Source organism: Misgurnus anguillicaudatus, chromosome 7, assembly GCF_027580225.2.
Source record: "Misgurnus anguillicaudatus chromosome 7, ASM2758022v2, whole genome shotgun sequence".
NCBI classification, from domain to species: Eukaryota; Metazoa; Chordata; class Actinopteri; order Cypriniformes; family Cobitidae; genus Misgurnus; species Misgurnus anguillicaudatus.
In genome coordinates this window covers 9,593,911-9,619,240 of record NC_073343.2, presented here as the reverse complement: position 1 = coordinate 9,619,240, position 25,330 = coordinate 9,593,911, and the positions used below count along the sequence as shown (strand labels likewise).

The 25,330-nt window shown below is 40.3% G+C and overlaps 3 protein-coding genes across 12 annotated transcripts in view; 1 reads left to right on the top strand and 2 right to left on the bottom strand.

The window, feature by feature from the left end:
- Positions 1–3,778: 3,778 nt before the first annotated feature.
- On the bottom strand, positions 3,779–10,033 carry LOC129417696 (uncharacterized). 2 transcript variants are annotated; one of them, XM_055172524.2, is made up of 8 exons: positions 9,685–10,033; positions 8,997–9,151; positions 8,294–8,831; positions 7,519–8,128; positions 7,078–7,154; positions 4,792–4,891; positions 4,534–4,652; positions 3,779–4,426 (listed from the first exon to the last, which is right to left on the bottom strand). In XM_055172524.2, exons 1-8 carry the CDS (start codon positions 9,904–9,906, stop codon positions 4,070–4,072), a joined length of 2,178 nt encoding a protein of 725 aa, XP_055028499.2. In that variant the 5' UTR covers positions 9,907–10,033; the 3' UTR covers positions 3,779–4,069. The 2 variants fall into 2 exon arrangements, with proteins under 2 accessions (XP_055028499.2, XP_073725503.1); XM_073869402.1 differs by having other exon boundaries at positions 4,792–4,888.
- A 410-nt stretch (positions 10,034–10,443) lies between these two features.
- On the top strand, positions 10,444–15,070 carry fam98a (family with sequence similarity 98 member A). Of its 2 annotated transcripts, none has more exons than XM_055172922.2 (8): positions 10,444–10,599; positions 12,193–12,341; positions 12,504–12,638; positions 12,756–12,940; positions 13,031–13,111; positions 13,193–13,309; positions 13,430–13,597; positions 13,712–15,070. In XM_055172922.2, the coding sequence occupies exons 1-8, from the start codon at positions 10,559–10,561 to the stop codon at positions 14,375–14,377; spliced, it is 1,542 nt and encodes a 513-aa protein (XP_055028897.2). In that variant the 5' UTR covers positions 10,444–10,558; the 3' UTR covers positions 14,378–15,070. The 2 variants fall into 2 exon arrangements, with proteins under 2 accessions (XP_055028897.2, XP_055028898.2); XM_055172923.2 differs by lacking the exon at positions 10,444–10,599 and adding an exon at positions 10,648–10,847.
- A 5,362-nt stretch (positions 15,071–20,432) lies between these two features.
- Positions 20,433–25,330, bottom strand: part of rasgrp3 (RAS guanyl releasing protein 3 (calcium and DAG-regulated)) — a 45,317-nt gene continuing 40,419 nt past the window's right edge. For all 8 annotated transcript variants that reach the window (XM_055172219.2, XM_055172218.2, XM_055172223.2 and 5 more), the window contains one exon: positions 20,433–22,840. In XM_055172219.2, the coding sequence (XP_055028194.2) occupies positions 22,832–22,840 (9 nt within the window). In that variant the 3' untranslated portion in view covers positions 20,433–22,831. The remainder of the gene's footprint in view (positions 22,841–25,330) is intronic.

The following is a 25,330-nucleotide window of genomic DNA, read 5'->3' as shown; positions in this document are numbered from 1 at the left end:
GGAGCCCTGTTTCCACCGCCGCAGCGGTGTTGTTTCCTCTGCTCCCGCAGGAGCCCTGCTATCACTAACCTCCACTGCCATCGCAGTGATGTTTTCCTCTGCTCCCGCAGGAGCCCTTTTCCACTGCCGCAGCAGTGATGTTTCCCCTGCCTCCTGCAGATGCCTGTCTCTTCACCGCCGCAGCAATGTTGTTTCCTCTGCTCCGCAGGAGCACCGCTTTTACTAACCTCCACTGCCACAGCAGTGATGTTTCCTCTGCTCCCGCAGGAGCCCTGCTTTCCACAATTTTCCTCCACTGCCGCAGCAGTGATGTTTCCCCTGCCCTCGCAGGAACCTATTTTCACAGTGGTGCCATTTCCTCTGCTCCCGCAGGAGCCCTGCTTTCCACTAATCTCTACTACCATCGCAGTACTGTCTCCTCTGCTCCCGCAGGAGCCCTACATTTCACAATTCTCCACTGCCACAGCAGTGATGTTTCCTCTGCTCCCGCAGGAGCCCTAATTTTCACAATTTCTCAACTGCCGCAGCAGTGATGTTTCCTCTGCTCCCACAGGAGCCCCACCTTTCACAATCTCCACTGCCACAGCAGTGTCACTTTCCCTGCTCCCGCAGGAGCCCTGCTTTTCACAATCTCTGCTCCCGCAGGAGCCCTGTTTTTCCCAACCGCCGTAGCGGTACTATTCCCTCTGCTCCCGCAGGAGCCATGCCTTCTCACAATCTCCACTGCCACAGCAGTGTCACTTTCCCTGCTCCCGCAGGAGCCCTGCTTTTCACAATCTCTGCTCCCGCAGGAGCTCTCTTTCTCCACCGCCACAGCGGTGCTGTCTCCTCTGCTCCCACAGTTTTCCACTGCTCCCGCAGGAGCCCTGTTCTTACAATTTCCCCACTGCCGCAGCAGTGATGTCTCCTCTGCCCCCGCAGGAGCCCTGTTTCTCCACCGCCGCAGCGGTGCTGTTTTCTCTGCTCCCGCAGGAGCCCTGCTTTTCACAATTTCCAACTGTCACAGCAGTTATGTTTTCTACGATCCCGCAGGAGCCCCGTTACCTCCCACTTTACATTCAGCAATTTTTGGGAGGACACACACAGTTCCCGGCTGCTGTCCGATGCTAGTTTGCGATCTTTTGGGGGATTGTTCTGGGTTCGGGCCTAAGGCTGAGCCCGGAACCCTCTCCCCGCCAGGACGCGCTCCGGGCTCAGTCCATTAACGAGCTCGGAGCCCTCTCCTCGGACAGCACGCCAAATACGCATATTAATAACTCTGTTCTGAATTATTTGTAAGTGTGAACTCGTGAAATGATGTTTTTATTAAAGGGATAGTTCACCCAAAAATGAAAATTCTGTCATCATTTGCTCACTGTCATGTTGTTACAAACCCGCATAAATTTCTTTCTATGATGAACACCTGAGGAAGATATTTTGAGAAATGTTTGTAACCAAACCATCCGTGGACCCCATTCACTTCCATAGTAGGGAAAAAGAATACTATGGAAGTAAATAGGGGCCACAAACGGTTTGATCACAAACATTTATCAAAATATCTTCCTTTGTGTTCATCAGAAGACAGAAATTTATGCAGGTTTGTAACAACATGACAGTGAGTAAATGATGACAGAATTTTCATTTTTGGGTGAACTATCCCTTTAACAAAGTTCGGGAGGAACACGTTCAAATAATCAACCTAATCACCTCAACTACGACCAGCTGTTGACAATCAGTAATCAGGTATCCACCTGATTGGCATCAACAGAAACCTATATAGACTGGAAACCAACTCACCCTCATTCCTCGATAGTTTCAGCATCCCTTCACCTCCCCTTCTCCGCACGATTGCCTAAGTCACCTTACTAACCAGAACAGGGGGGATTGTTCTGGGTTCGGGCCTAAGGCTGAGCCCGGAACCCTCTCCCCGCCAGGAAGCGCTCCGGGCTCAGTCCATTAACGAGCTCGGAGCCCTCTCCTCGGACAGCACGCCAAATACGCATATTAATAACTCTGTTCTGAATTATTTGTAAGTGTGAACTCGTGAAATACATGTTTATCAGCAGATGGGGACCATTGTGGAATAAACATAAAGACCTAAGGTCTCATGCTGCCCTTGATTTAAACAGGCATAATGAGTTTCAGCATGTTACAATAAAATACACGTCCACAAACACTCAGAAGTTTACTTTTTGACCAAACCACACGAGCACATTTAAATGATCTGTAATAAAACAACACGTTTAATGCTTAAACTTTAGAGAAACAGATCAAATGACATGTTTAAGTTTATTGTGTACACATATTGAACACATTCTTTTCTGTCAGTCTCTCATCTATTTTGTAACCCCTCATTCATTTGAAACTTCAGAGAAACATTAAACAACATATTTACTTATTGTGTATGGTAGTGAATACGCGTTGTTCACTCACTCTGTCTCGTGCAGTGCATTAATCCTCGTGTTCATTTATATAAACTTCAGAGAAACACATTAAACAACATAACTTGCTTGAAAGCGAACCGTCGCGTTGCTCTCTCTCTTGCACTAAGGTAACGTTAATCCTTTAGAACGTTAATTCAATCTTTAGAAAGATTATTAAAACTACAAGTTATAAGATTGTAGGCTCCTGTTTGTGTTTGATGGAATACAAACGCGTCGTGCTGTTAGTCATTCTTTCTCTCTGTCTATCGCACTCGAGGTAGCATCATGGTTGGATAGCGCAGTTGAAGGGGCGGAATCATTATAATAAGAGCCCTTAGCTACGTCATGCGGGGAGCGAAATCCGCATGACCTTTTTATTCACATGCTTGCAGAGAGAGCCTTACCAAAACAAAGTTACAAGGTTGCTATTTTTCATGTTTTCTGGGTTGGTAGAAGCACTGGGGACCCGATTATAGCCCTTAAACATGGAAAAAGTCTGATTTTCATGGAATGTCCCCTTTAACATAAGCATGATATATTATTTAAATACCAATGTAGTGGGGTCTACGTTTTAATCCATTTTATTTTGATGAAGATGACACAATATAACATCGCGACTACATGAAAATAGCTTTAACTGTTATAAAAATACAGATTTGTGAGCATTTGTGGAAATGAAAGGCGTGAAAATAAACACGAAATACACGTGATTGTTGTCATGTGGTGAATCCGACCAATGCTGTGTCGTCATTACAGCCCGTGCAGCTCATCTTCGCGAACTGCGCTGGCTAACTCAGGCGGCTGATCTCGAATCGCTCTCGCGGTACTTAAAAACCATATGACACAGTCACGTGCCTGCAGCGCGAGCTGAAGTCGGACAAAAGTACTAACCGGAATGCACTGCTTCAAGTCAGCCACCGATCGGTCTGCGCAGCGCCGCATGAAGTCGAACACACCTATAGTCTTGACCAGGACCACACCCCTAAATGCATTGAAGCAACTGCCATGTGATTGATTTGATTGATTGATTAAATAATTGCATTAATCAGAAATTGAAAAGGTGTTCCAAATAATCTTTTAGGTGAGTGAATATGACATCTTAAAGTCTTTTGAAATATCACCTTTACTTATAGGGGTTTACTAACAGGTGAAATAGTCAAAGCTAAAAAAAAAGGTCAATAAAACAATTTCAGGGGTAATGTATGAAACTGCATAAAGATATTGTCAATTTTAATAAAGGCAATAAAGTATTGTTTTAAAACTCATCCGGAGGCGAATAGTCAAAAAATGTGTGTTGGGAGATTTATAAAACACTGTATGAACAAGAGCAAATACCACTCTCCTAGGAAAATGGGACAGATGAGACAAACCCCAGGTTGAAGAGAACATTCTTTACTTAAAACCAAACCAGAATATCAGAGAGTGTTGTTCACATTATAGAAGTGACCAGGCTCTGTACGCTTGACAATCTCTGGTTCTACATTTAACGTAATGGGCTGAAAGTGGAAAGTTTCTTTATAAGGGAAACAAACACTGCACTGGATGTCATCGGAGTGTGAAACATGGGAACTGTTAAGAACCGTCATGAACAAAACCTTTATCCAGGAGAAGAATAATTAAAGATCAGGAATTGAACAACGCTGACCTTAAAGAAATGCCCCTAAACTCTAAGGCGAACCAGCTTCTTCTTTCTTCTTATCTTTCTTCTTCTTCTTTTCCTTCTTTTTCAACTTCTTCTCTTTCTTCTTTTTCTTTTTCTCACTCTTTGTGGATTCGTCATCCTCATTATCATCCTGTTTGTCTTTAGGTTTATCTTTACTCTCATCTTTACTGTGTTTGACCTCTGATTCATGTTGAGTTTGTTTGTCATCTTTGATGCGTTTCCTGTCAGGACTGTGTTCTTTGTGATCCTGATGAACCCGTGATCTCTCACCCTTATTGGCAGGGCTCTCTCTCTTATGCGATGATGTTTGTTGCTGATCTCCATGTCTTTTAGCATCCCTGTGCTGTTCCTGTGACCCCACCTGCAAAATTAAAAAATGCTAATTATTCTTTTTTTCCTCAATTCCTCATATACATACTGCTGTAGAGCAAATTGATTGGTTGTGACATTTATATTAAATTACGTCACCTGCTTCTTTTCACCGTGTTTATGACCGTCAACATGTTTCTGAGCACTATTCAGATCCCCAAAAAACTCCTCACAGCGCTGGCAGAAGAAACCCATCACTGGGATCAAATCCCCACTGCCTACAATAAGAAATCATGCAAGTGGTTATGTGATGTCAAAATAGTGGCTCCATTATCTCAACACAACATCTCTTTTAACAAGGAAACATCAGTTGACCAATGTGCACCGTAAGGAAAAAACATGGTATGAAAAACGTACCTTCCTGTTTCATCAGACCCTCTAGTTCCTTCACCAAATACTCTTTCCTTTTCTTCTGTATTTGCTTCTCTCGTTTTTCTCTCTCCTTCTCATCCACCTTCTAAAACACAGGTGTCAAATTAGACTTTTGGGAGCATGTTATAAGTGATGGTGAGAGCAGGATGGTTTGCAAAGTCTATAGAAACAATATACAGTGGGGAAAATAAATATTTGACACATCAGCATTTTTATCAGTAAGGGGGTTTCTAAGTGGGCTATTGCCACACAATTTCCACCAGATGTAGCCATCAAGGCAAATATTGAATTCATACAAAGAAATCAGAACATTTAAGTATACAAGTTGATTCTTGCACATTCTTCCACACAAATGATCTTTAATGGCGCTTTTCCATTGCATAGTACCCCACGGTTTAGTTTGGGTCGGGTCAGCTGACCTCACTTTGGCGTGGTTAGCTTTTCCATCGAGTTTAGTATCACCTTGCAGTGGGAGGGATAATAGGCGTGTAGTATATTTGTGCTGCCTACTGCTGTGACATCATACAAGTGAGAGCATTGTTGTACATTCCCATACATTTATTTATTGCTCAGTCCGCCACAAAATTAAAATTGGCCGCCACAAATAGATGTTTGCACATCGCGTTTATCACTACCTCTTTGTACCGTTACCGTTTCTGTTCAAACACCCATCGCTAAAAGGGAGTTTGGGAACTTACAGAGCACAGATGACAACACAACATGTTTGCTCGGGACAGCGCAAGTTAGCAAGGTAAAGCTAATCTTTAACGCTGGTAGTGATAATTCTCTCAGACTAATCAGTGATACACTGTGTTTTCGTGTCACGTTTGTTATCAGTTCGGATCGCTAGGAACCCCAACAGAGGTGGTACGAAAAAAGTATTGGGTACTACGTACTGCACCCAATGGAAAAGCTCCCAAAAGTAAGCTGACCCGACCCAAACCAAACCAAACCGCGGGGCACCATGCAACGGAAAAGCGCCATAAATCTTGAAGGTTCCTTGGGCCTCTTTTATAAACTTTGATCTTCAGTTCTCTCCATTGACTGGGCCATTCAAGCAACTTGATTTTCTTTCTTTGAAACCACTTCATTGTTTCCATGGCCTTGTGTTTGTCCACCCTCTTTTCATTTTAAGCTTTCTGGTAGATGGCAGCAGATTTTTATGCAGAATGTCCCCATACATTTCTCCATTCATCCTGCCTCCAATAATATGAAGTCTGCCAGTACCCCTTGCTGAAAAGCAGCCCCAAACCATGATGCTTCCACTCCCAAACTTAACTGTTGGTATGGTGTTCTTGGGGTGGTGGGCAGTGCCATTTCTTCACCAAACATGGGGTGTAGAATGACTGCCAAAATGAAAGCAAAATTGCAGCTTCTAACCATACTATAGTCTCCCAATAATCCACAGGCTTCTCCAAATGCTCTTTCGCAAACTTTAACCGAGCCTCAACATGCTTTTTGTTTAGCAATAGAGTCTTGCGTGGTGAGTGTGCATGGATGCCATGGTGGTTCGGTGCATTGCTTATAGTTTTCTTTGAAACAACAGTACCTGCTGATGCAAGGTCTTCCTGAAGTTCTGACCGAGTGGTTCTTGGCTCTTGGAGAACCCTCCTGATTATTCTTTGGACTCAGACAGGGATCTTACGTGGACCACCTTGTCGTGGCTGGTTTATGGTGAAGTGATGCTCTTTCCATTTCCAGATAATCGCCCCCACAGTGCTCACAGGAACATTCAGCATTCTGGAAATGCGCCTATAACCATTCCCCCATTCAACCAACGATAAGATTACAAAGATCTTGAGAGAGTTCTTTGCTTTTACCCATCATGAAGACTTTCCTGTGTGACTCCTGGGTAATGAGAAGCCTTTATAGGCCATCAATTAGGACTAAACCGACTGTAATCAATTAGTACTGATAGGGAGTAGGGTTTCTCTCTCAATACTGACAGATTTCAGGTGATCTCCTGGCTTTCTATGCCATTTTGCACCTTGTTCTCTTGATGTGTTCAATACTTATTCCCTGTGTCATTTCACTTTATTTATTATGACTCAACTTGTATACTTAAATGTTCTGATTTCTTAGTATGAATTCAATATTTGGCTTAATGGCTACATCTGGTGGAAATTTTGTGTCAATAGCCCACTTAGAAATCCCTTTATTGATAAAAATGCTGAATTCTAAAATACTTATTTTCCCCACTGTATTGTAGTTAATGAGTACAAGAATGATGTGTTCTGGTGTGAGGTGCTGTCGTATTCAGTCTCTACATACCTTCTCATCTCGCTTTGATTCGCGATTAGAATGGCTGCTTCCAGAACGATTACTCCGACTGTCATCACTTTTGGATACTGAAAGCAGGATTTCATAAATCTATCAATTATTTGTGATTTCTTGGTGTGAACCAGAAGTAATGAAGGACGCTTAGTAACTAGTTCTGTCTATCAAGCATGCATTATAATTTGGGAACAGATCTTTTTGAATGTAAACCTTTATATATATAACTTTGTCAAAAATATTTTTGTAACCTTCAAGCACCACTTATTTATGGGTTTTTTTTGGTATAAAGTATATGAATAAATTATTTGCTTTAGTGCCATTGGTTTTATGGTTCACTAAATAGGAGACCACATACCCTTGAGTATCATCTAAATGAAAAAAAAAAAATGATGCAATTAGAAGTCACTAAATGTGGTAATTCACACTGGTTCTGACCTTTGGACAATGCCTGCAGAAACTCCAGAGCCGGTTTGAGCGGTTGCTGCGCTGAGGCACCTCCTGGTTCCTCCCTCTTTTCCTTCAGTCTTGCAGCCATTTTACAGATGTCAGCCATGCCTGGATTCAGTCCGATGGTCTTTAGGAGATTTCTCACCTTCTCACAATCTCCTGGAGTGACTTTCACAGATCCTGAACCAGCAGGCTGAATGCTGGGTGTGGCAGGTGCCTTGGGTTCCTGGAGACCTTGATACAGGGGTTCTTTACCCACATCATGATAAACCGGAGACCTCACAGATATACTCTGGGCTAACGGAACAGTCACAGCCTGGGGTTTGGCTCTCTCCTCTTCCTCTCCATAAAGGAATTTCTCCTCATCTTCAACACTGTGGATTTCAGGCTTGATTTCAGGCTGCTGGTTGGGGGTGTTCCAGAATAAGATATTGGAAAAGTTGCTGCTGCTGCTACTTCCTCCAACTCTCTCGTGAGGGAGCAGAGAGCCATAACTGAGTCCAGCAGAGATTTCCGGTTGTAACTTTGGCTCATAGTTCTGGAAGCCTGTTATGGCAGGCTGATTTTCCAGAAACGTTCCCTTTGTCTCATCAGAACTCTGTTTATAGGAAGCAAGATAATACAATTTTTAAAATAGCATAAATTCTGCTAAAGAAATTGAATAAATGCAATCTGGTCAAAGTAGACAATATCTGACTCTGAATATAGAGGAATTTCTAGTTTAAGCCTTAACCAAGTAACAACAAAAAGTAGGTCTGCATACCTGGTTTCTAAGCAGGGCATTCTTGACCAAAGGCAGGTGTTTATCCAGATCTTTGTTTTGTAGGATCTCTCGTAGGCCATAAAACAAATCAGGCATGCTACTACCACCAACATTCAAGCCACTGCTGGTGCCAGTTGAGCTGTGATTGTTTCCTACGGTCACTGTGAATGACGGTTTACTCTTGCTAGGGCTCTGGCGTGGTTGACTCTTGGAGCGTGTTACACTCTTCCCACGACTACGACTACCACTACGACTCCTTGGGCGACTTTTAGCCCTCGTGCGACTTTTAGCTCGACTGCGGCTCCCGCTGCGTGATCGGCTGCGAGGTCGGCTTTTTCCACGACAACGACTGCGTGCTCGACTGTGGCCCCGACTCCTGTCATGGCTCCTGCTGCGACTGCGTGGACGGCTCCTCCCTCTGCTACGACTACGTCCTCTGCGTTTATCTGAAGTATGATCCCCAGAGCTGCTTTTATCTCCCGTCGACTCAATTCGGCTACTTGCTTCCAAAATTCGAAGAAACTCTTCTGCTTTTTTCCTTCAAAAGACATTCAACCGACAGATTATACATGATTCTCAAAATTTACCTTCAGTTTGGAAATACTTGTATTTGAATTTCAGTTATGAAGAGAGCAGGAAGAACACAATGATTTGCATCTGTAACCCAGTTCAATGTGTAATCCATTACTTGTAAAGGTCATACCTGACTTCTTGGTTTTGCTCATCCTGCTTCTGGCTAGTCCAGCTTTGCGAGGAGAGACCAAGCTGAGGCTGATTTGAAGATGCAAGTTGTGGGCTCGGCAGTGTGGATTGTGTGGATCCACTTTGGCCAGCATTGTGGCTTGTAAAGGATCGGTTCTGCAAAGCAAAGTAAATGAAACAGATATATATAAATTTTGCATTGAAAGCTGACACTTTATTTAGGGTAAATATCCAGTAAGGCAGGGTACACCACTGATTCACCACTGTTTCTAGGTCACCAATCAAATGTATAAAGTGAGATTTATATATTGTTAATGTTAAAAAAACAAAAATTAGATAACTGTTGTACAAAATAGTTTCAAATTAAATATCACAGGAAAGGAGACTTGATGGAGTTTTAGTTTATAGATTAGTTTAGTTAATAGAAATATCAATTTTGTCTCAGATGTTTCTCTTGCAGTTGCTTAGGAGACAAAAAAGAAATTGTATCGACAATTTTATAGACAATGATAAAAAATAATCTGGATTTGTGCAAATTTGATTAGAAATGTTTGAATCACACTGAATAATATTGACTGAATTAATATTGCAGACTTGGCAAATCTTGATATTTTTATATATTAACCACCAATACTTTATTTACAGTTCGGATCAGAAGATCCTATTCCGAGACACACAAGATCAGCTACCTCGTATAATGTTTCTCTGAATCTTTCATTCAATGCGCTGTAAGGACTGGCCTGCAGAAGTCCCGACGGAGGACCTGGCGGTGGACCGCAGTATCCAGGGCCTGGAGGTCCATTGTAAGGCGGGCAGAACGGCGGAGGTGCAAAAGATGACGGGGGGTGACCAAATGCCGAGGGCGGAACCGGTGCCCGGCGATAGTCCGGATTCGACGATCCCCGAAACATTTTTGTGCATCAAAGCTGCTCAATACGTGTATTTAACGTGTGTTTATTTGTCCATTTACTCTGTGAGATTTAATGTATCAACCAGTCTTCGCAGAACCACTGCGCCGCCTGCAGCACTGGACCCACAATGAAGACCTTAAATGTGCCTGTTTTAAACTCTTTTCACCTGACTTAACCATACAGAAAATCCGTCAATAATTTAACAATTGAATGAATCTTAATGAATAAAGTACAATAAATCATATAAGGTTTGAAATATGATTAAAGAGCAAATGTCTATTAGTGCATTAGCTTTAACAGTATACCCTTACAAATATTTTTACACCACCAGTATTTACATTTATATACAGATGATACGTAATGAAAAGTAATGTGAACTTTATTTATTATTTAAACAAACAGCCATCACAATAAATGTTATTAGTGACAGACATAAAAGCTGAGCAACAGTGAGGAAAAATAATGAGGTCACAGTAATTTAAAAATAAAGAAAAATACTAATAAAATGTAAACTAGTTAAACTGTAAAACAGACTATTGGAAATTTAATCCGGCACATTGCTCGCCAGCTAAAAAGCTGTAGGACCCCGCTATGCCAATCCAGCGTTGCAGTCTGCACGGCTGCTGGGAGTGAGTGATTTGGGCAGTTAATCATGGAGTTTACTGATATTCTTGATTCTCTGGAAGACCTGGGGTAAGTTTAACAATTGTCCCGGTGAAAATAGCTTTGACTCTGCTTGTCTGCTTCATCATCAGGTTTGATTTTAAGTTTACCTGCGTAAATCTGAACTGAATTACATGCCGGTTCTGGATGACCTGAGACTGAACCTGCTGGATCTTATACTTTGAATCGCTCTTGTTTGGATATTTTAATAGTTGTATATTTTATTTTAGTTGTTTTGTACTCCTCGACGACAACAACAGTCAATTGTAGATATTTAGGTAAGTCAGTGTTGGGGTGGGGTTATTGGCATGCATATGACAGCGCGATTTCTACAATGAATTACGTGAACGTCAAATGGGCCGCGCAACGTCAGCACTGCTCAAATATCTAAAATATGTCCACTGCCATAAATATCCAGGCTGTGTCATCGTGCCCTAAATGAGCACACCTCTCTTACCATATCCCAAGCTATCGATGTGCTACTGTAGATCGACTGTTCTAGAACTGATAAATGTGAATGCATTTTGTATGTGTGAACCTTTACTGGATATTCACCCTTTTGACTTCAAGCCTCCCACGTATTGTCCTCAACAATAGTTGTTTGCTGTGGAGAAAAGCAATTTAAGATGTGCGGCAAAAGTGCTGAATGATACATTCCTTTAACATGTGATTGTGTTTTAACGCATACATGCTTTACCAACAAAGAACAACAACCTTTCATCCTGATTTATGTTGCCACCACATGCAAGACGACAGAAACAATGGACAATCTGGACAAATGACAATCTGCTTTTGTTATTGCTTTAGAAATGTATAGGCCAGTCAATACAACTAAACTAAAATGATAATGTAAAGACATCAATTTAATTTGGTGTAGTTATGTATAGTTTAATTTGTGCATTAGGTTTAATATATACCAGTGCATACTGTTAGTAATCATTATTAGGTCAGGTAGTCATACTCTCTACCAAGTAGTATAAGAAGTACACTCACCTAAAGGATTATTAGGAACACCTGTTTAATTTCTCATTAATGCAATTGTGTAATGGTGTGGGGGACGTTTTCTTGGCACACTTTAGGCCCATTAGTGCCAATTGGGCATCATTAAAATCACACAGCCTACCTGATGATTGTTTCTGACCATGTTCATTCCTTTATGACTACCATGTACCCATCATCTAATGGCTACTTCCAGCAGAATAATGCATCATATCACAAAGCTCTAATCATTTCAAATTGGTTTCTTGAGCATGACAATGAGTTCACTGTACTAAAATGCCCCCCACAGTCACCAGATCTCAACCCAATAGAGCATCTTTGAGATGTGGTGGAACGGGAGCTTCGTGCCCTGGATGTGCATCTCACAAATCTCCATCAACTGCAAGATGCGTTTCTATCAATTTGGGCCAACATTTCTAAAGAATGCTTTCAGCACATTGTTGAATCAATGCCATGTAGAATTAAGGCAGTTCTGAAGGCGAAAGGGGGTCACACACAGTATTAGTATGGTGTTCCGAATAATCCTTTAGGTGAGTGTATAAGAGTACAACCACGACACTGAATGCAGACATAAAAAAAAAATGCAAAGCAGTTCAGAAAAGTCTGTACGTTGTGTATTTGCAGATACCAGGGTCCAGTCCTAGAGGATGGAGCTCTTGAGACAGCTTTGACTGATGGAGCTGCATCGCCCGAATTCACTAAATTGTGTGCCTGGCTCGTGTCTGAGCTGAAACTGTATTGTAACCTAGAAGAAAATGTTCAACCAACCAACAGTGAGTCTTGTATAATCTACAGTATAATCTAAGTAAAGAAATATTTACCAGAGCATTTGCAGCACCCTCCATAAATGTTTCTGTAAAACAAAACCAGCTGTGTAATTCTGCATTCACTTTATTACATTTAGCCTGATATTGATTTGGTTGTGGTCTGTGTAGGTCCAAATGAGGCTGAGGGGTTTCAGCTGGAGATGAGTGGACTTCTAAACGAACTGTCCTGTCCATATCCTGCTCTCATCACTGGAGACGTCACCAAGCGTCTGCTAAATGCAAACAATTGCCTATTACTCCTAGGTATGTAAATAACATTTACTAAATCATGTGATACTTTTTAAAACAGGGTTGAGTTATGTAATGGCCCAGGAACATGTTCTTGATGCACGTAAATTTGACTTTAATATTATTTTTTAGGCTTTCTGATCTCAGAGCTTGAAGCATCAAGGATGCTTCTAATAAACCAGCCTCAGAAGAAGGTGCAGGAGACCGGGGGCAGTAAAGTCTTCATGGAGCTGAAGGGCATCTGTATGGCTCTGGGCATGTCCAAACCTCCCTCCAACATCACAATGTTCCAGTTTTTCAGTGGCATTGAGAAAAAAGTAAAGTTTAGTCACTTGTTATTTATACTTGTGCATTTTTGATTGTGTGTTTGTACAGTATGCTTAAATCAAATGGTTTTTTATCCTTAGCTTAAAGAGGCTTTGTCCAAAGTCCCTCCATCTCATGTAGGACAACCTCTGCTAAAGAAATCACTGGGCCCAGTTCACTGTGTAAGTTCTAAACACTAAATTAACCTAAATAACTTTTCGTTCAAAACCTTTATTGGGGATTTATACTTTTTTTTATTTCAGGAGAAAATTGAAGCAATAAACCAAGCACTCGTGAATGAGTATGAAGTGAGAAGGAAAATGTTGTTGAAGCGACTGGATGTGACAGTTCAGTCATTTGGCTGGTCAGAAAGAGCCAAGGTACTAATCAAAAAATATATATATAATCATGTACAACTGCAAAAGTGAGTCAAATTAATTGGTCAGTAAAGAAGATTTGTTTTTAAATATATATGGTATATGTGTCTGTATTGTTTACAGACACATGCAGATAAGCTTGCCAAAGTTTACCAGCCTGTTCGTGTGGCACTGGCATCCAAGACGAGAGTTTCTGTGGCTCATCTGTTTGCCGCTAGAGAAGATTTATCAAAGATTTTGAGAACCAGTAGCGGACACATCAGGGAGAAAACAGCCTGTGCCATTAACAAGGTGAGTTAGTTAGTTGTACATTAACTAAGTTGGTGTTTTATTTCCTGATACCAGTGAGTTTGTTAAACAGTCTGTATACACATTAGTTTTCAGCAGTCATTGCTATTTTATTAGGTCCGGATGGGTCGTGTGCCTGATCGAGGAGGGAGACCCAATGAGATTGAACCCCCACCTCCAGAGATGCCCACATGGCAGAAACGGCAAGATGGTCCGCAAGGGGGTGGCGGAGGTCAGTACTACTCTGGCGGAGGCGGCGGAAGAGGTGGAGGACGGGGCGGATACGATCAGCAGCAGGGTGGCCGGGGAGGCCACGAGAGAGGAGGAGGAGGAGGAAGAGGTGGCAGAGGAGACTACCGTGGGGGCAAAGTACAGAGCGGCTGGCAGGATGGCTCTGGTGGAAGTGGATATCAAGGTCATTACCAGGATAGAGGAAGTCATGGAGGAAGAGGAGGCTACCATGGAGGGCAACAGGGATCGGGATACCAAGGAGGAGGCTACCAAGGAGGTCAGCAAGGTCCAGGATACACAGGAGGAGGCTACCAAGGTGGAGGAGGGAGTTACCAGGAAGGAGGGCGACACCAGGAGAGAGGCGGCAGGGGTGGCCGTGGTGGCAGAGGGAGGGGAGGACCAAGAGGAGGTGGTGGTGGCCAGGGAGGGGGATGGGGTGGAAGAGGAGGGCAGAATTTTAACCAAGGGGGGCAGTTTGAGCAGTTCTTTCAGCAAGGTGGACAACAGTATAACCAGGCGGGCTTTGGGCAGGGAAGACAATTCACCAGCTGAAAGACTTTTACTGACAGCTATAGCTTCAGAGAGGACACAACAATTCCCTGAGGGCAGGAGACCCGGAGACATACAGGCCTAGAGATGGCATTAAAATTCATCTCCATCGTGCCTCTGAGGTCTGCTTTACTGAGATGAAATAATGCTTTTTTGCATGTACAATTAGTGGTCGAAACGGTTATGCTTCCAACTGACCATTTAACTACACTTATTTTGAAGTGTGTTGGCTGGGTTGCCAAATAAGTCCCACAGTGAACTTTATTTAGATTTTTCCATCTTCCTCCATCGATAATTTGCATTGGTCCAGTCCACTGCCTGATCTACACTGCCCCAACTCTGAATCTGATAAAGCCTTATTTTTCAAATAATAGAAAAGTTTTTGTTAGAAAATGTTTGTGGCATCATTAGTAATGTAGATTGCATAAGTTTTCAAGGTTCATTTTAGCCAATGTTCAGCACTTGAATTTCCCCCCAGTGGAATTTTGCTTAACCAGCGGGTTTTAAAAGCTCACTGATGAATAAAGATTTGTGTCTTTTTTTGGTTAGACACGCATATGAATGTTCATTTGATGATATGTATTATTGATGATTTTGTCATGATTTGAAGTTTTCTGTTGTTTTGGGAAAGACTGTTCAGATCAGCTTTACAAAGTTGAATGTTTATGAATGATTAAATAAACCACAGAGAAAAGAGGTGTCATAGTGTTTAACTCTAAAAACAGGTTATGTTTAAAAAAACGAAACACCTGTTTACTTAAAGGGCTAGTTCATGCAAAGAAGAAAACTTTAAAGAGACACTCCACTTTTTTTTGAAAATATGCTAATTTTCCAGCTCCTCTATAGTTAAACATTTTGATTTTTATCGTTTTGGAATCCATTCAGCTGATCTCTGGGTCTGGCGGTACCACTTTTAGCATAGCTTAGCATAATCCATTGTATCTGATTAGACCATTAGCATTGTTCTAAAACTTAACCAAAGAGTTACAATATTTTTCCTATTTAAAATTTGACTCTTCTGTAGTTACATCGTTTACTAAGACTGGTGGAAAATTAAAAGTTGCGATTTTTCTAGGCAGATATGGTTAGGAACTCGCTCTCTCGCTCTCTCTCTCTCTCTCTCTCTCTCTCTCTCTCTCTCTCTCAGGACAATATGTTTTTAAATTAAATCAGCACAAACATTCAATTTACAGGGGTGCAAACTTGTCACCTTTCGGCGAAATTCGCCGTTTTTTTATACAAAATAGGTCATTCTTGTGATTCCTCTAGATCCGATGAGTTTTTGAAAATGAGGGGTGAGGGGGGTCTGCGACATGGTAGCAGTAAATGAAATTATGAAAATCATGTCCAGCTATTGTGGTAACGATGTCAAATTACTAGCCAGTTTGGCGGGTTATGTTTTACAATTTATAGCCACCTCATTTGCTGCCGAAGTTTAAGCAGTCTGCAGATTGAGTGCACATACTTAACTCGTAGTATTTTCTCATTTGAGGTTACACGCCCACGTCACGTTGCTGTGCGCGTGGTCATAAAGCTTAACATTTGTTCACGCACAGCAGTTTTAAGTTAAGTGATTTTAAGCCGTTGACAACAGTGCTACAGTATATGCGCTATATACCTGTTTCTGTTTAAGAGGAGCGTGCAAGCCGCATATCCGCTTATATAAGAGCGCTTGTGTCTTGTCACCTTTTCACCCCTGATGAGTTTGCACCCCTGAATTTAGTCTGGGACTAGGATAAGCCCTGTCTGGGAAACTGCCCCTACAAGTTTTAAATATGAAAAATAATGGGTTTTTTTACGCAATGCTAATGGTCTAATCAGATTCAATGAATTATGCTAAGCTACGCTAAAAGTGCTACCGACAGACCCAGAGATCAGCTGAATGGACTCCAAAACGGCAAAAATCAAATGTCTAACTCTAGGGAGCTGGAAAATGAGAATATTTTTTTTAAAAAGTGGAGTGTCCCTTTAATCATCTTCTCCCCCTATGTCTTTGTTCTTCAAACCTAAATGCAGATTTTTGGGTTTTCTGGATTGAAACTTGAAGAGAAAATTCTTCAAGCTTCCAGATGTGTTTAATAACATTTAAATGGCACTTAAAGAACACTTACAACGCATCTGGCCCATAGTAACTTCCGGTTTGTGCTTGTTTATCGGTCTGGCTAGTGACTAAATTTACCCCTTGAGCAAATGTGCTGTGCAGAGTTGGAAGCCATTCCTCTGCGGCCCCCCCAAAGAAAATTTATGACAAAAAATTTAAAATCTTAATTAAACAAAACATATTAAGTTATTCAAAGTAGTGTTGGTTAGTAGCCTTATTTTTGTAGGTTTAATTACACAGAATTCATGATAAATTAATGTATTTTATAAAATGTCATAAAACTGGGGCCCCCCTGGCACCATCTCGCGGGCCCCGGACCCCAGTTTGAAAACCACTGCTGTAGCTAACATTGTATACATTAATTTTACATATTAGCTCAGTGTGATAGTTGATGCACTTTAACTGTGATTTGAACTAAGGTTTACTGGTTATTAAGTTTGTAATCTTGTTATCAGAAATAATCTACTCTTAGAGGGGTTATCGATTCTATGCAGAAGTCTACCGGAAGTTAAGTTTGCTCCACAAAAGCCATTGTTTATGTTGTTACAGTTTTTTAAGATTATTTACACACAAAATCTTTTCATGTCGCACAATTTTTGAAACCTCTCACTCAAAAGTGCAAAACTACATGCCAAATCTTCAAAAGCATAAGCTATTTCTCAGCCTTTGACTCAGTTTTCAATTGCATAAAACCCATTTTTTAAAACGCTACACAATTCTCTACCTAAAACACAAGATCTATGAGGAAGTGACTTGCTTTCCTTTTCCACACACAACCAATCAAAATGCTACACTTATTCACCAGGTCACACAGACACACTCCTCACATGTGCAAACACTAATTGCTTAACTGATCACTAACCAATCACTGCTTTACTTTACAGTATAGATAGGCCTATAAATAGGTCAGATTACTTGTTTTGGCAATCTGCACCCTAGTTTCAGCCTCAGACGTCATGCCCACAGACTGTTGGCTTCAGTATTGAAGGTCTGGCTACGCGAGACTATCTGCACCCCACCCCCCTGCCAATTCCTCAACAGGGACCCCACACAATTTCCTGTATTCTATTGTAAATAATTAGTGATGGGCAGTCCGGCTCTTTCCATAGATTCGGCTCAAGCTCCGGCTCTACATTTTAGTGATGGCAGTCCGGCTCTTTTCATAGATTCAGCACTTCTGGCTCGACTCCCTTAGAAGAGCCGGCTCTTACGGTCCCACCCCTGCCTGCGTCTGAAGATTCGGCTCTGCTCTGACCCATTACTATAAAGAATATACTTTTGGTTTGCATGTTTGTAGTTTTGTTGTACAACAGTAACGTTTGGCCTAATACAGTTTTTTTCAACTGCTTACACACAAAATTATTACTTGTCACATAATTTTTAAAACCTGACACTCAAACACCAGAACCACACACTAAATCTGCAAAACCATACACAAATTTTTGGCCTTTTACTCAGTTTTCAATTTCATTGAACACTTTTGCAAAACACAACACACAATTTTCTATGAAACACACAAAAATCTGACAGGAAGTTTCCTGATTTCCTTTTATAAACACAACCAATCAAAATGCCACACCAATTCATCATTGCCTCACACTAACTCCTCAAATGTGCAAACACTTGTTGCTTTACCTAACAACAACAAATCATGACTGTAGAAGTGGCCAAAGGTCAATTAATAGCTTTTGGACAATGGATACCCATGCCATTGTCCATGAATAAATTGATGTGGATGAGGTGGGCTTTAATCTCAGTAAAACCAGAAGAAGGGGATGTCATTGAACAACGTGGCGGAAACATTACAATGTGTGCTGCAATTTCACAAAATTGTGTCCTGCACCATCACGCCACACTTGGCCCCTATAACACTGATCACATCATACAATTTCTGGAAACTATTCATGACGTGCTTGTTCAGGGTCTGCAGAATGAAGACCAGGCGAGATTTGTCATCATCTGGAAAAAATTGTCAGGTTTTATCATGCCCATCAGGTCCTAAACTGGTTTGCTATTCATCCCCATTTTTCTGTTGTCTACCTGCCTCCATATTCACCATTTCTAAATCCTATTGAGGAGTTTTTCTCCACATGGCGCTGGATAGTTGGATTCGCCATACAAGAAGGTTCTTTTCACAGTGTCTGGAAAGAGAGAATATGACATGTAAAGTGGATGAAGTATTGTGGCTGGACCCAGCCCGGAGGAAAGATGGAGCCTTGATACACCCAACCATCCCCACATGCAAGCACACACGTTTGGTTTCACTCTACATGCTACAACACTACATTTTGATGTATTTTTTTCTTTTCAAACTGTGTACACTACATTCACAACCACAAAGAGCAAAAAATAAAAACCTAAATAAAAATTTGGTTTCAATTTTGCTTTTGGTTTTACTTGACAACTCTCCCAATTACATTCAATCATGGGGAATTTTAAAAGAAGAGCTTTAGGTTTTGAATAACAGTGTGTATATGGCATATTCAAAGATATAACATTATAGTAAGATTGTTTACAACGTAAGACAAATGTTTGCTTTTGAAATATGTTTGTGATATTTTGACTGTGGTGTTTCATTTTGAAAGAGATGTGAGGCATTTAGCATTGTGTGTGCAATTCTTGAATTTGTGTGTTAAGTTTTGAAAAAAAGAGGAAAACTTTGATAAATGTGTGTAAGCAGTTGAAAAAAACTGTAAATATTTTCTGTTTCTACATTGCATTGGCGTTTCCGGTGTACTTGTTACCCCTCTCAGCAGATTACTTTCACTGTAGAACATAGTATTGAAATGTAAATATAAACATATAAAAAACCAAAGAGCTTTAGATTTAGAACAGCAGTGTTTAGATGGTATATCCAAAAATGTATTATTATGAAAGAAGTGTTTGCCATTTGATGCAAATGCTTCATTCTTGTGTTTATGGCATTTTGAATGCAGTGTTGCATTTTGAAGGAGATGTAAGCTACTATTTTGTGTGTGCAGTTTTGAGAATTGTATGGGGGGAAAAGGAGACTTGAAAACGTGTGTAAGCAATTGGTAAATCTGCAATACCAAGTTAACAAGATTCACAGTTGTGTGTTGTACAACATTGTACTCTAAAATACAATGTCCACATGAGGGCGATACACAGCTTGTTTTAATACTCACTGAATGAGGCATGAAACATCACAGCTTGTCAGTTACGTTACACAAACTTTTATTTTAGATATTGTTTTTTTTTTACAATGAATGTTTTGAAAAGCTATGCTAAGGCTATGGTTAGTAGTGATCTAGCAAATAAAAGAGTGCAATGAAGAAATGATGGTACATTTTTACACATTATTGATATAATTACAGTTAAATCAGATTTTTAAATCCAGCTTTTCCATAAAAATAGACTGTAAATTAAATACTTTTAATCATAATACATTTCTGTCAGACTTTGATACAGTTATTTTCCTGCACCGAATCACACAAAATGTGATCCAGTCCAAAGTTTTCAGTTTTGTGGGTCAAGCTTATATTCACTGGGACTCCTGAGACTTGTGTGATGACCTGTGGCCGATTGCATAAACCTAGCCGCTTAGTTAAAGGCGGGGTGCATGATCTCTGAAAGGCAATGTTGATATTTGAAATCACCTAAACAAACACACCCCTACCCCAATAGAATCTGGACCTTCTTTTGATAGAACCGCCCCACATATACGCAAACCAGGCAACGATGTTGTTTAGTAGACACGCACCTTAGTGCTGATTGGCTACAAGTGTGTTTTGGTAGTCGACTCCCTTTTTCAAAGCGTTTTTCAGGAATCGCGCACTCCGCCTTTAAGACTTTAAAGGTGCAGTGTGTAATTTTTACAAGGATTTCTTGACAGAAATGCAAAATAATATACAAAACTATATGATCAGGGGTGTATAAAGACCTTACATAATGAACCATTATGTTTTTATTACCTTAGAATGAGATGTTTTTATCTACATACACCGAAGGTCCCCTTACATGGATGTCGCCATTTTGTGCAAACTTTTTTTACTTAGTAGTCTCCGATAATGACATGTTTGTCCCTTGGCGGCTAACGTAGCTTCTCTATGAGTTTCAAAAGTGAGGGGTGAGCAGTGGACTAAGCCTTTGGTTGCAATGCGCAACCTTACCACTAGATGCCACAAAAATTCACACATTTCACCTTTAAGTCTTAAAAACTAGTCTGACCAACTAGGGCTAATCAAGTCTTAATATTTGGATTTAAATTAGACCAATATACCTTTTTATGTAACATACTTAAAACAGTTATGATCAGTTCTGAAGAAAAAAAACTTTTAAGACAAGTCTAAAACAATTTATGCAACCGGCCACTACACACTGCACTGCTTTACAGTGTGAATCAGAGAATTTAGTACTGCAAAAATCCCGTTGCTGTGTATATTTAATTGAAATGTATGACTTTTCATAATACAGTAAATGCACGCCTTGAGTAGACATGATATTAACCATAAACATTTATATTACTACAGTCGATACAGTATTGACAAGGTTGATCATTTTACAGCAGTTATTGGCCATATCTCCAAAAATCAATTGATCCACTCTGGCTGGCTCAGTAATGTTTGTACATTCAATTCTGTTGCTATGATGCTCATCAAAAACCAAATAATGTGCAGTCCATGATTTAGTCAATGAGATGTAAAACACTATCAGTAGTACTCACCTTTCAATAGAAGATAAACAGTCACAGTGCATTTACAGATAAATACTTAAACTATACTATGACAACAGAGATGACGTAAGCACAAAATCAGAATAATGCTCTGTGAAGAATGACAATGACAACAATTGCTATGCATTTATAAATTAACAAAAGGTTCATGATATATGAACAGGACATTCTCAAGGGCTTTCACAGGCTTCTCATGGGATTTTTATCATGGGTCAGTGGGACTCGACTAAAACCACATAACATTTATGATTGCGTAAGTGTAATTGTGACCATTACATCTGCACTTAAAGGGAAAGAAAATTCTGACCCTCATGTTGTTCTAAACCTGTATGAGTTATCATTCTGTTGAACCCAAAATAAGATATTTTAATAAATGATGTTAACAATACACATTGACTTCCATATTAGGAAAAACAAATACTATGGAAGTCAATGGGTATCGTCAAATGTGAGCTTGAACAGAAAAAGCAACTCACAGGTTTAGAACAACATAAGGGTGAGTAAATGATGTCAGAATTTTCATTTTTGGGTGAACTGTCCCTTTAAGTCCATAATGGTTGTGTATCCATAGGATTGAATCCTATGGGATGTACAGTATTGCTACTTACTCTTACACAAAAATGATCATATTATCTTGCACCTGAGTGTAAAACTCATTTTAGAACATATGTCAATGAAGGACGCTGAAGTCTGCAAGTTGCCGTAGCAACAGACTAGCCGCCCAACTCAATCACTGTGCTCTTAGCAACAGAGGCCATGCAAACACCTGGCCGACAGCACACCTGGGTCAGTAGTCTTTTTTCTGCATTTATGGATGTATGAAGTCCATGTCATCTTTACATTGCTAGTGTTGCTAAGCAACATTGATGTAATGATGTACAAGGTGAGAGGCTATACTTTATACTTTAACCATCTTGCACCCAGGATCTGTATACAGTTTACATCAACTTTGTTGCAAATCATGTAAGAAACTAATAAAAGAAGGAGTTAAGATGAACTTTATATAGCATTATATCTGGGGTAAAGATCTGGATAAGTGGTCTTCTGTGGCAACTCTTTTATCTTTGTCTACGTACCTTTCACTTTAGATCATAACACGTTGCTGGGCAAACGCATAAAGTTAGTGTTTTATTTAAATATAGATAGGATAATCTTTCTAAATCACCGCATGCCTGTGCCACCTAAAACAACTTGTAAATGATATTAAAATCAAAATGTCCTCTTGTAGTGTTATGAATACACATTTGTCTACACCTTAAATAATAACTTCTCTGTACAAAATTCCTTTCTACATTCTGTTCTACATTCTTTCTACTTTTTACATACACCTATTACACTAAGCACCGATGTATCCATCACATCAGCTTATATTGACACTGAGTACTGCGTTTCCAGTCTGTCCACTGCAGTCCAGTATCACCAACTCCTTGCAAGAGGGCACAGCATCGCAGGTATGCTGTGTAGTCCCAGACCTCTTCTTTCTCAGTGCAGTCAGCGGGTTGTCTCCCAGCCTACTGCAGATGAGGCTGTGGAAACAGTGGCGCTATTCCCGATCTACTCGAGGCATGAGGCACCCCAGCACACTCCCTAAAGAGGCGAGCCTTCTCAGCCGTGCTCCTGACCGCCTCCAGGGCGTCCTGCTTGGGCCCATATTTCGGACAAGTCAGCTGATCTCAGAATATGTAGTGAAGAAATAGATCAGAATCATAGTCATTATTGTTTTACAGGGTTCCCACACCTTAGTTAACTTCAAATTCAAGGACCTTTCAAGGACTTTCCAGGTCCAATACCCTCAAATTCAAGTGGGGACATTGTTACGGTTCCCTTGCAAGCACTTTCAATGATCTGTATCTATGTAGTATGTATATTTTCAAAAACTTCCCAGGGACTTGATTTTTCCCCCCAAACTCACAAACTTTTAAGAACACGTGGGAACCCTGTGTTTTAAATCTTTACGTAATGTAAAAACATTCTGTGAAAATATAACCTTGATTATGAATTTCACAAACAGGGTCACAAATGTAAAATCTGCTGGTTGTAATATTGCAGGGTTTATGCGCTACCTAAAAATGTAAACATAAACCCCTGACATGTTAAATTTAAACATGGGTATTTATAAACTGCTCACCTAAAACATTACTTTTGCATTGTAACTCTGGCAACGGTTTAATCCCTGTGTGTCAAGTGACCGTGACTTTTTCAAAGCCTGTTCTGCAAATAACACAGCACTGAGCTGAATTTAACAAACGTGGCAACACAATCCTGCTCAGTCATATGCTTTGCATTTTCAATCCCAAATCGAAGTGTCTGCCAGGTCCTAAAATAAAAGCAGATGAGTCCTGCTCAGGTAGCTTAGTGCTACTCCATATTTAAGGAGTCCTCACAGTGGTCCCCCTGACTCCATTAAACAATTTAAAGGGGCCATGGCACAAGACTTTTTTAAAGATGTCAAATAAATATTTGGTGTCCCAGGAGCACATATGTGAAGTTTTAGCTCAAAATACCATATAAATAATTTATTATAGCATGTTAAAATTGCCACTTTGTAGGTGTGCGCAAAAATGTGCCGTTTTGGGTGTGTCCTTTAAAATGCAAATGATGAAATTCAAACACTGATCACAATGATGGTGGTTTGTTGCAATTAAAACTCAATTGTGCTTTTCTCTGCACTAAATGGCAGTGCTGTGGTTGGATAGTGCAGATTAAGGGGTGGTATTATTATAATAATAGCTCCTTATGACATCATAAGAAGAGCCAAATTTCAACGACCTATTTTTTCCATGTGCTTGTAGAGAATGGTTTACCAAAAGTAAGTTACTGGGTTGATCTTTTTCACATTTTCTAGGTTGATAGAAGCACTGGGGACCCAATCATAGCACTTAAACATGGAAAAAGTCAGATTTTCATGCCATGGCCCCTTTAAGGAGCGGCCAGTGAAACCTTGCCATTTCCGTGACAATAAGGTTTCATAGAAAGATATTCCAGGGCCTTGAGAAAGTCAGTAAATTGAATTGTAAGAAGGTAGTTTATGAGACCCACAAGGACCTCTGAGGATCGAAGCATAGCAGTTTTAAAATATTAAAGGGGACATTTCACAAGACTTTTTTAAGATGTCAAATAAATCTTGGGTGTCCCCAGAGTACATATGTAAAGTTTTAGCTCAAAATATCATATCATCGCTGTCCGATGAAAAACACGTATGTCCATTTTGCCAATTTTGAGATTTTTCGACGGATTGAATGTCCAGGTTCATTTCCGTATACAGTATATCCATTTGGTGTCAAAGCTGTAAATCACGCCGCGTATCTCCTGCCCTGTGGAAGCATCTCGCCGGTCTCGCGAAGTTTCATCGAAGCTCAGCACTGGATAGCCGAATAAACATGAGACAATGACTTTCCTACATCGAGGTAAACGTTTTCCCCCTGACGCCAGACGTACGTAAATTATGGTAGGACTGTGCAAACAAAGTATCTGTCTAGCATTACCATGTCAGTGTATTGATTCATTGTCCCTTCATAGTTTGCAAGAGACATTTAATAAATGTATAATTTATATTAAACAAACTAAGCGTATTTAACTAAGACGTAGGCTATTTAATAAACTGAGCGTATTCATCTGTCAATATGAAATGCGACTTGGCCATTCTAATTAATGATCAGAAGAACGCGTATCGAACACCAGTACTGTAAAATATGCACGTATGTCCATTTAAACTCAATTCTGGTCAAATGTGGATTATATCATTACACTGAATATGGTTACATGTAAAGATGCTGTACCAAGTATGACAACGCTACATTCAACTGCTTTTGAAATACAGTGTTTTTTTCACTTCCTGAAAAATAACCGTTTGGACATACGTGAGTTTCATCGGACAGCGACGATATAGATATTTTATTATAGCATGTTAAAATTGTCACTTTGTAGTAGGGGTGGAACGGTACACAGAAGTCCCGGTTTGGTTCGTACCTCGGTTCAGGGGCCACGGTTTAATTCACTTTCGGTACAATGGAGGGAAAAGCAAAACAAAAATGAAGAAGGCATTTTTTTTAGTACTTAAGATAATCTTAAAAACATAGGTGTCCTTATCAGTGTTATTTTGAGATGTCATGAATATGAACTGAAATGCATTTAACATACTATCTCGTATTTCAAAAATGTA

What these genes read in the sequence shown, in the direction of transcription:
- fam98a (XM_055172922.2), top strand. Translation starts at nt 10,559, where the DNA reads ATGGAGTTTACTGATATTCTTGATTCTCTGGAAGACCTGGG. An exon ending in CAATTGCCTATTACTCCTAG is followed by an intron (nt 12,639 to 12,755) that starts GTATGTAAATAA and finishes ATTATTTTTTAG; the next exon opens with GCTTTCTGATCTCAGAGCTT. An exon ending in TCAGTGGCATTGAGAAAAAA is followed by an intron (nt 12,941 to 13,030) that starts GTAAAGTTTAGT and finishes TTTTATCCTTAG; the next exon opens with CTTAAAGAGGCTTTGTCCAA.
- LOC129417696 (XM_055172524.2), bottom strand. Translation starts at nt 9,906, where the DNA reads ATGTTTCGGGGATCGTCGAATCCGGACTATCGCCGGGCACCGGTTCCG. An exon ending in AATCAAAGCGAGATGAGAAG is followed by an intron (nt 4,892 to 7,077) that starts GTATGTAGAGAC and finishes CCTGTGTTTTAG; the next exon opens with AAGGTGGATGAGAAGGAGAG. An exon ending in GGGTCTGATGAAACAGGAAG is followed by an intron (nt 4,653 to 4,791) that starts GTACGTTTTTCA and finishes TTCTTATTGTAG; the next exon opens with GCAGTGGGGATTTGATCCCA.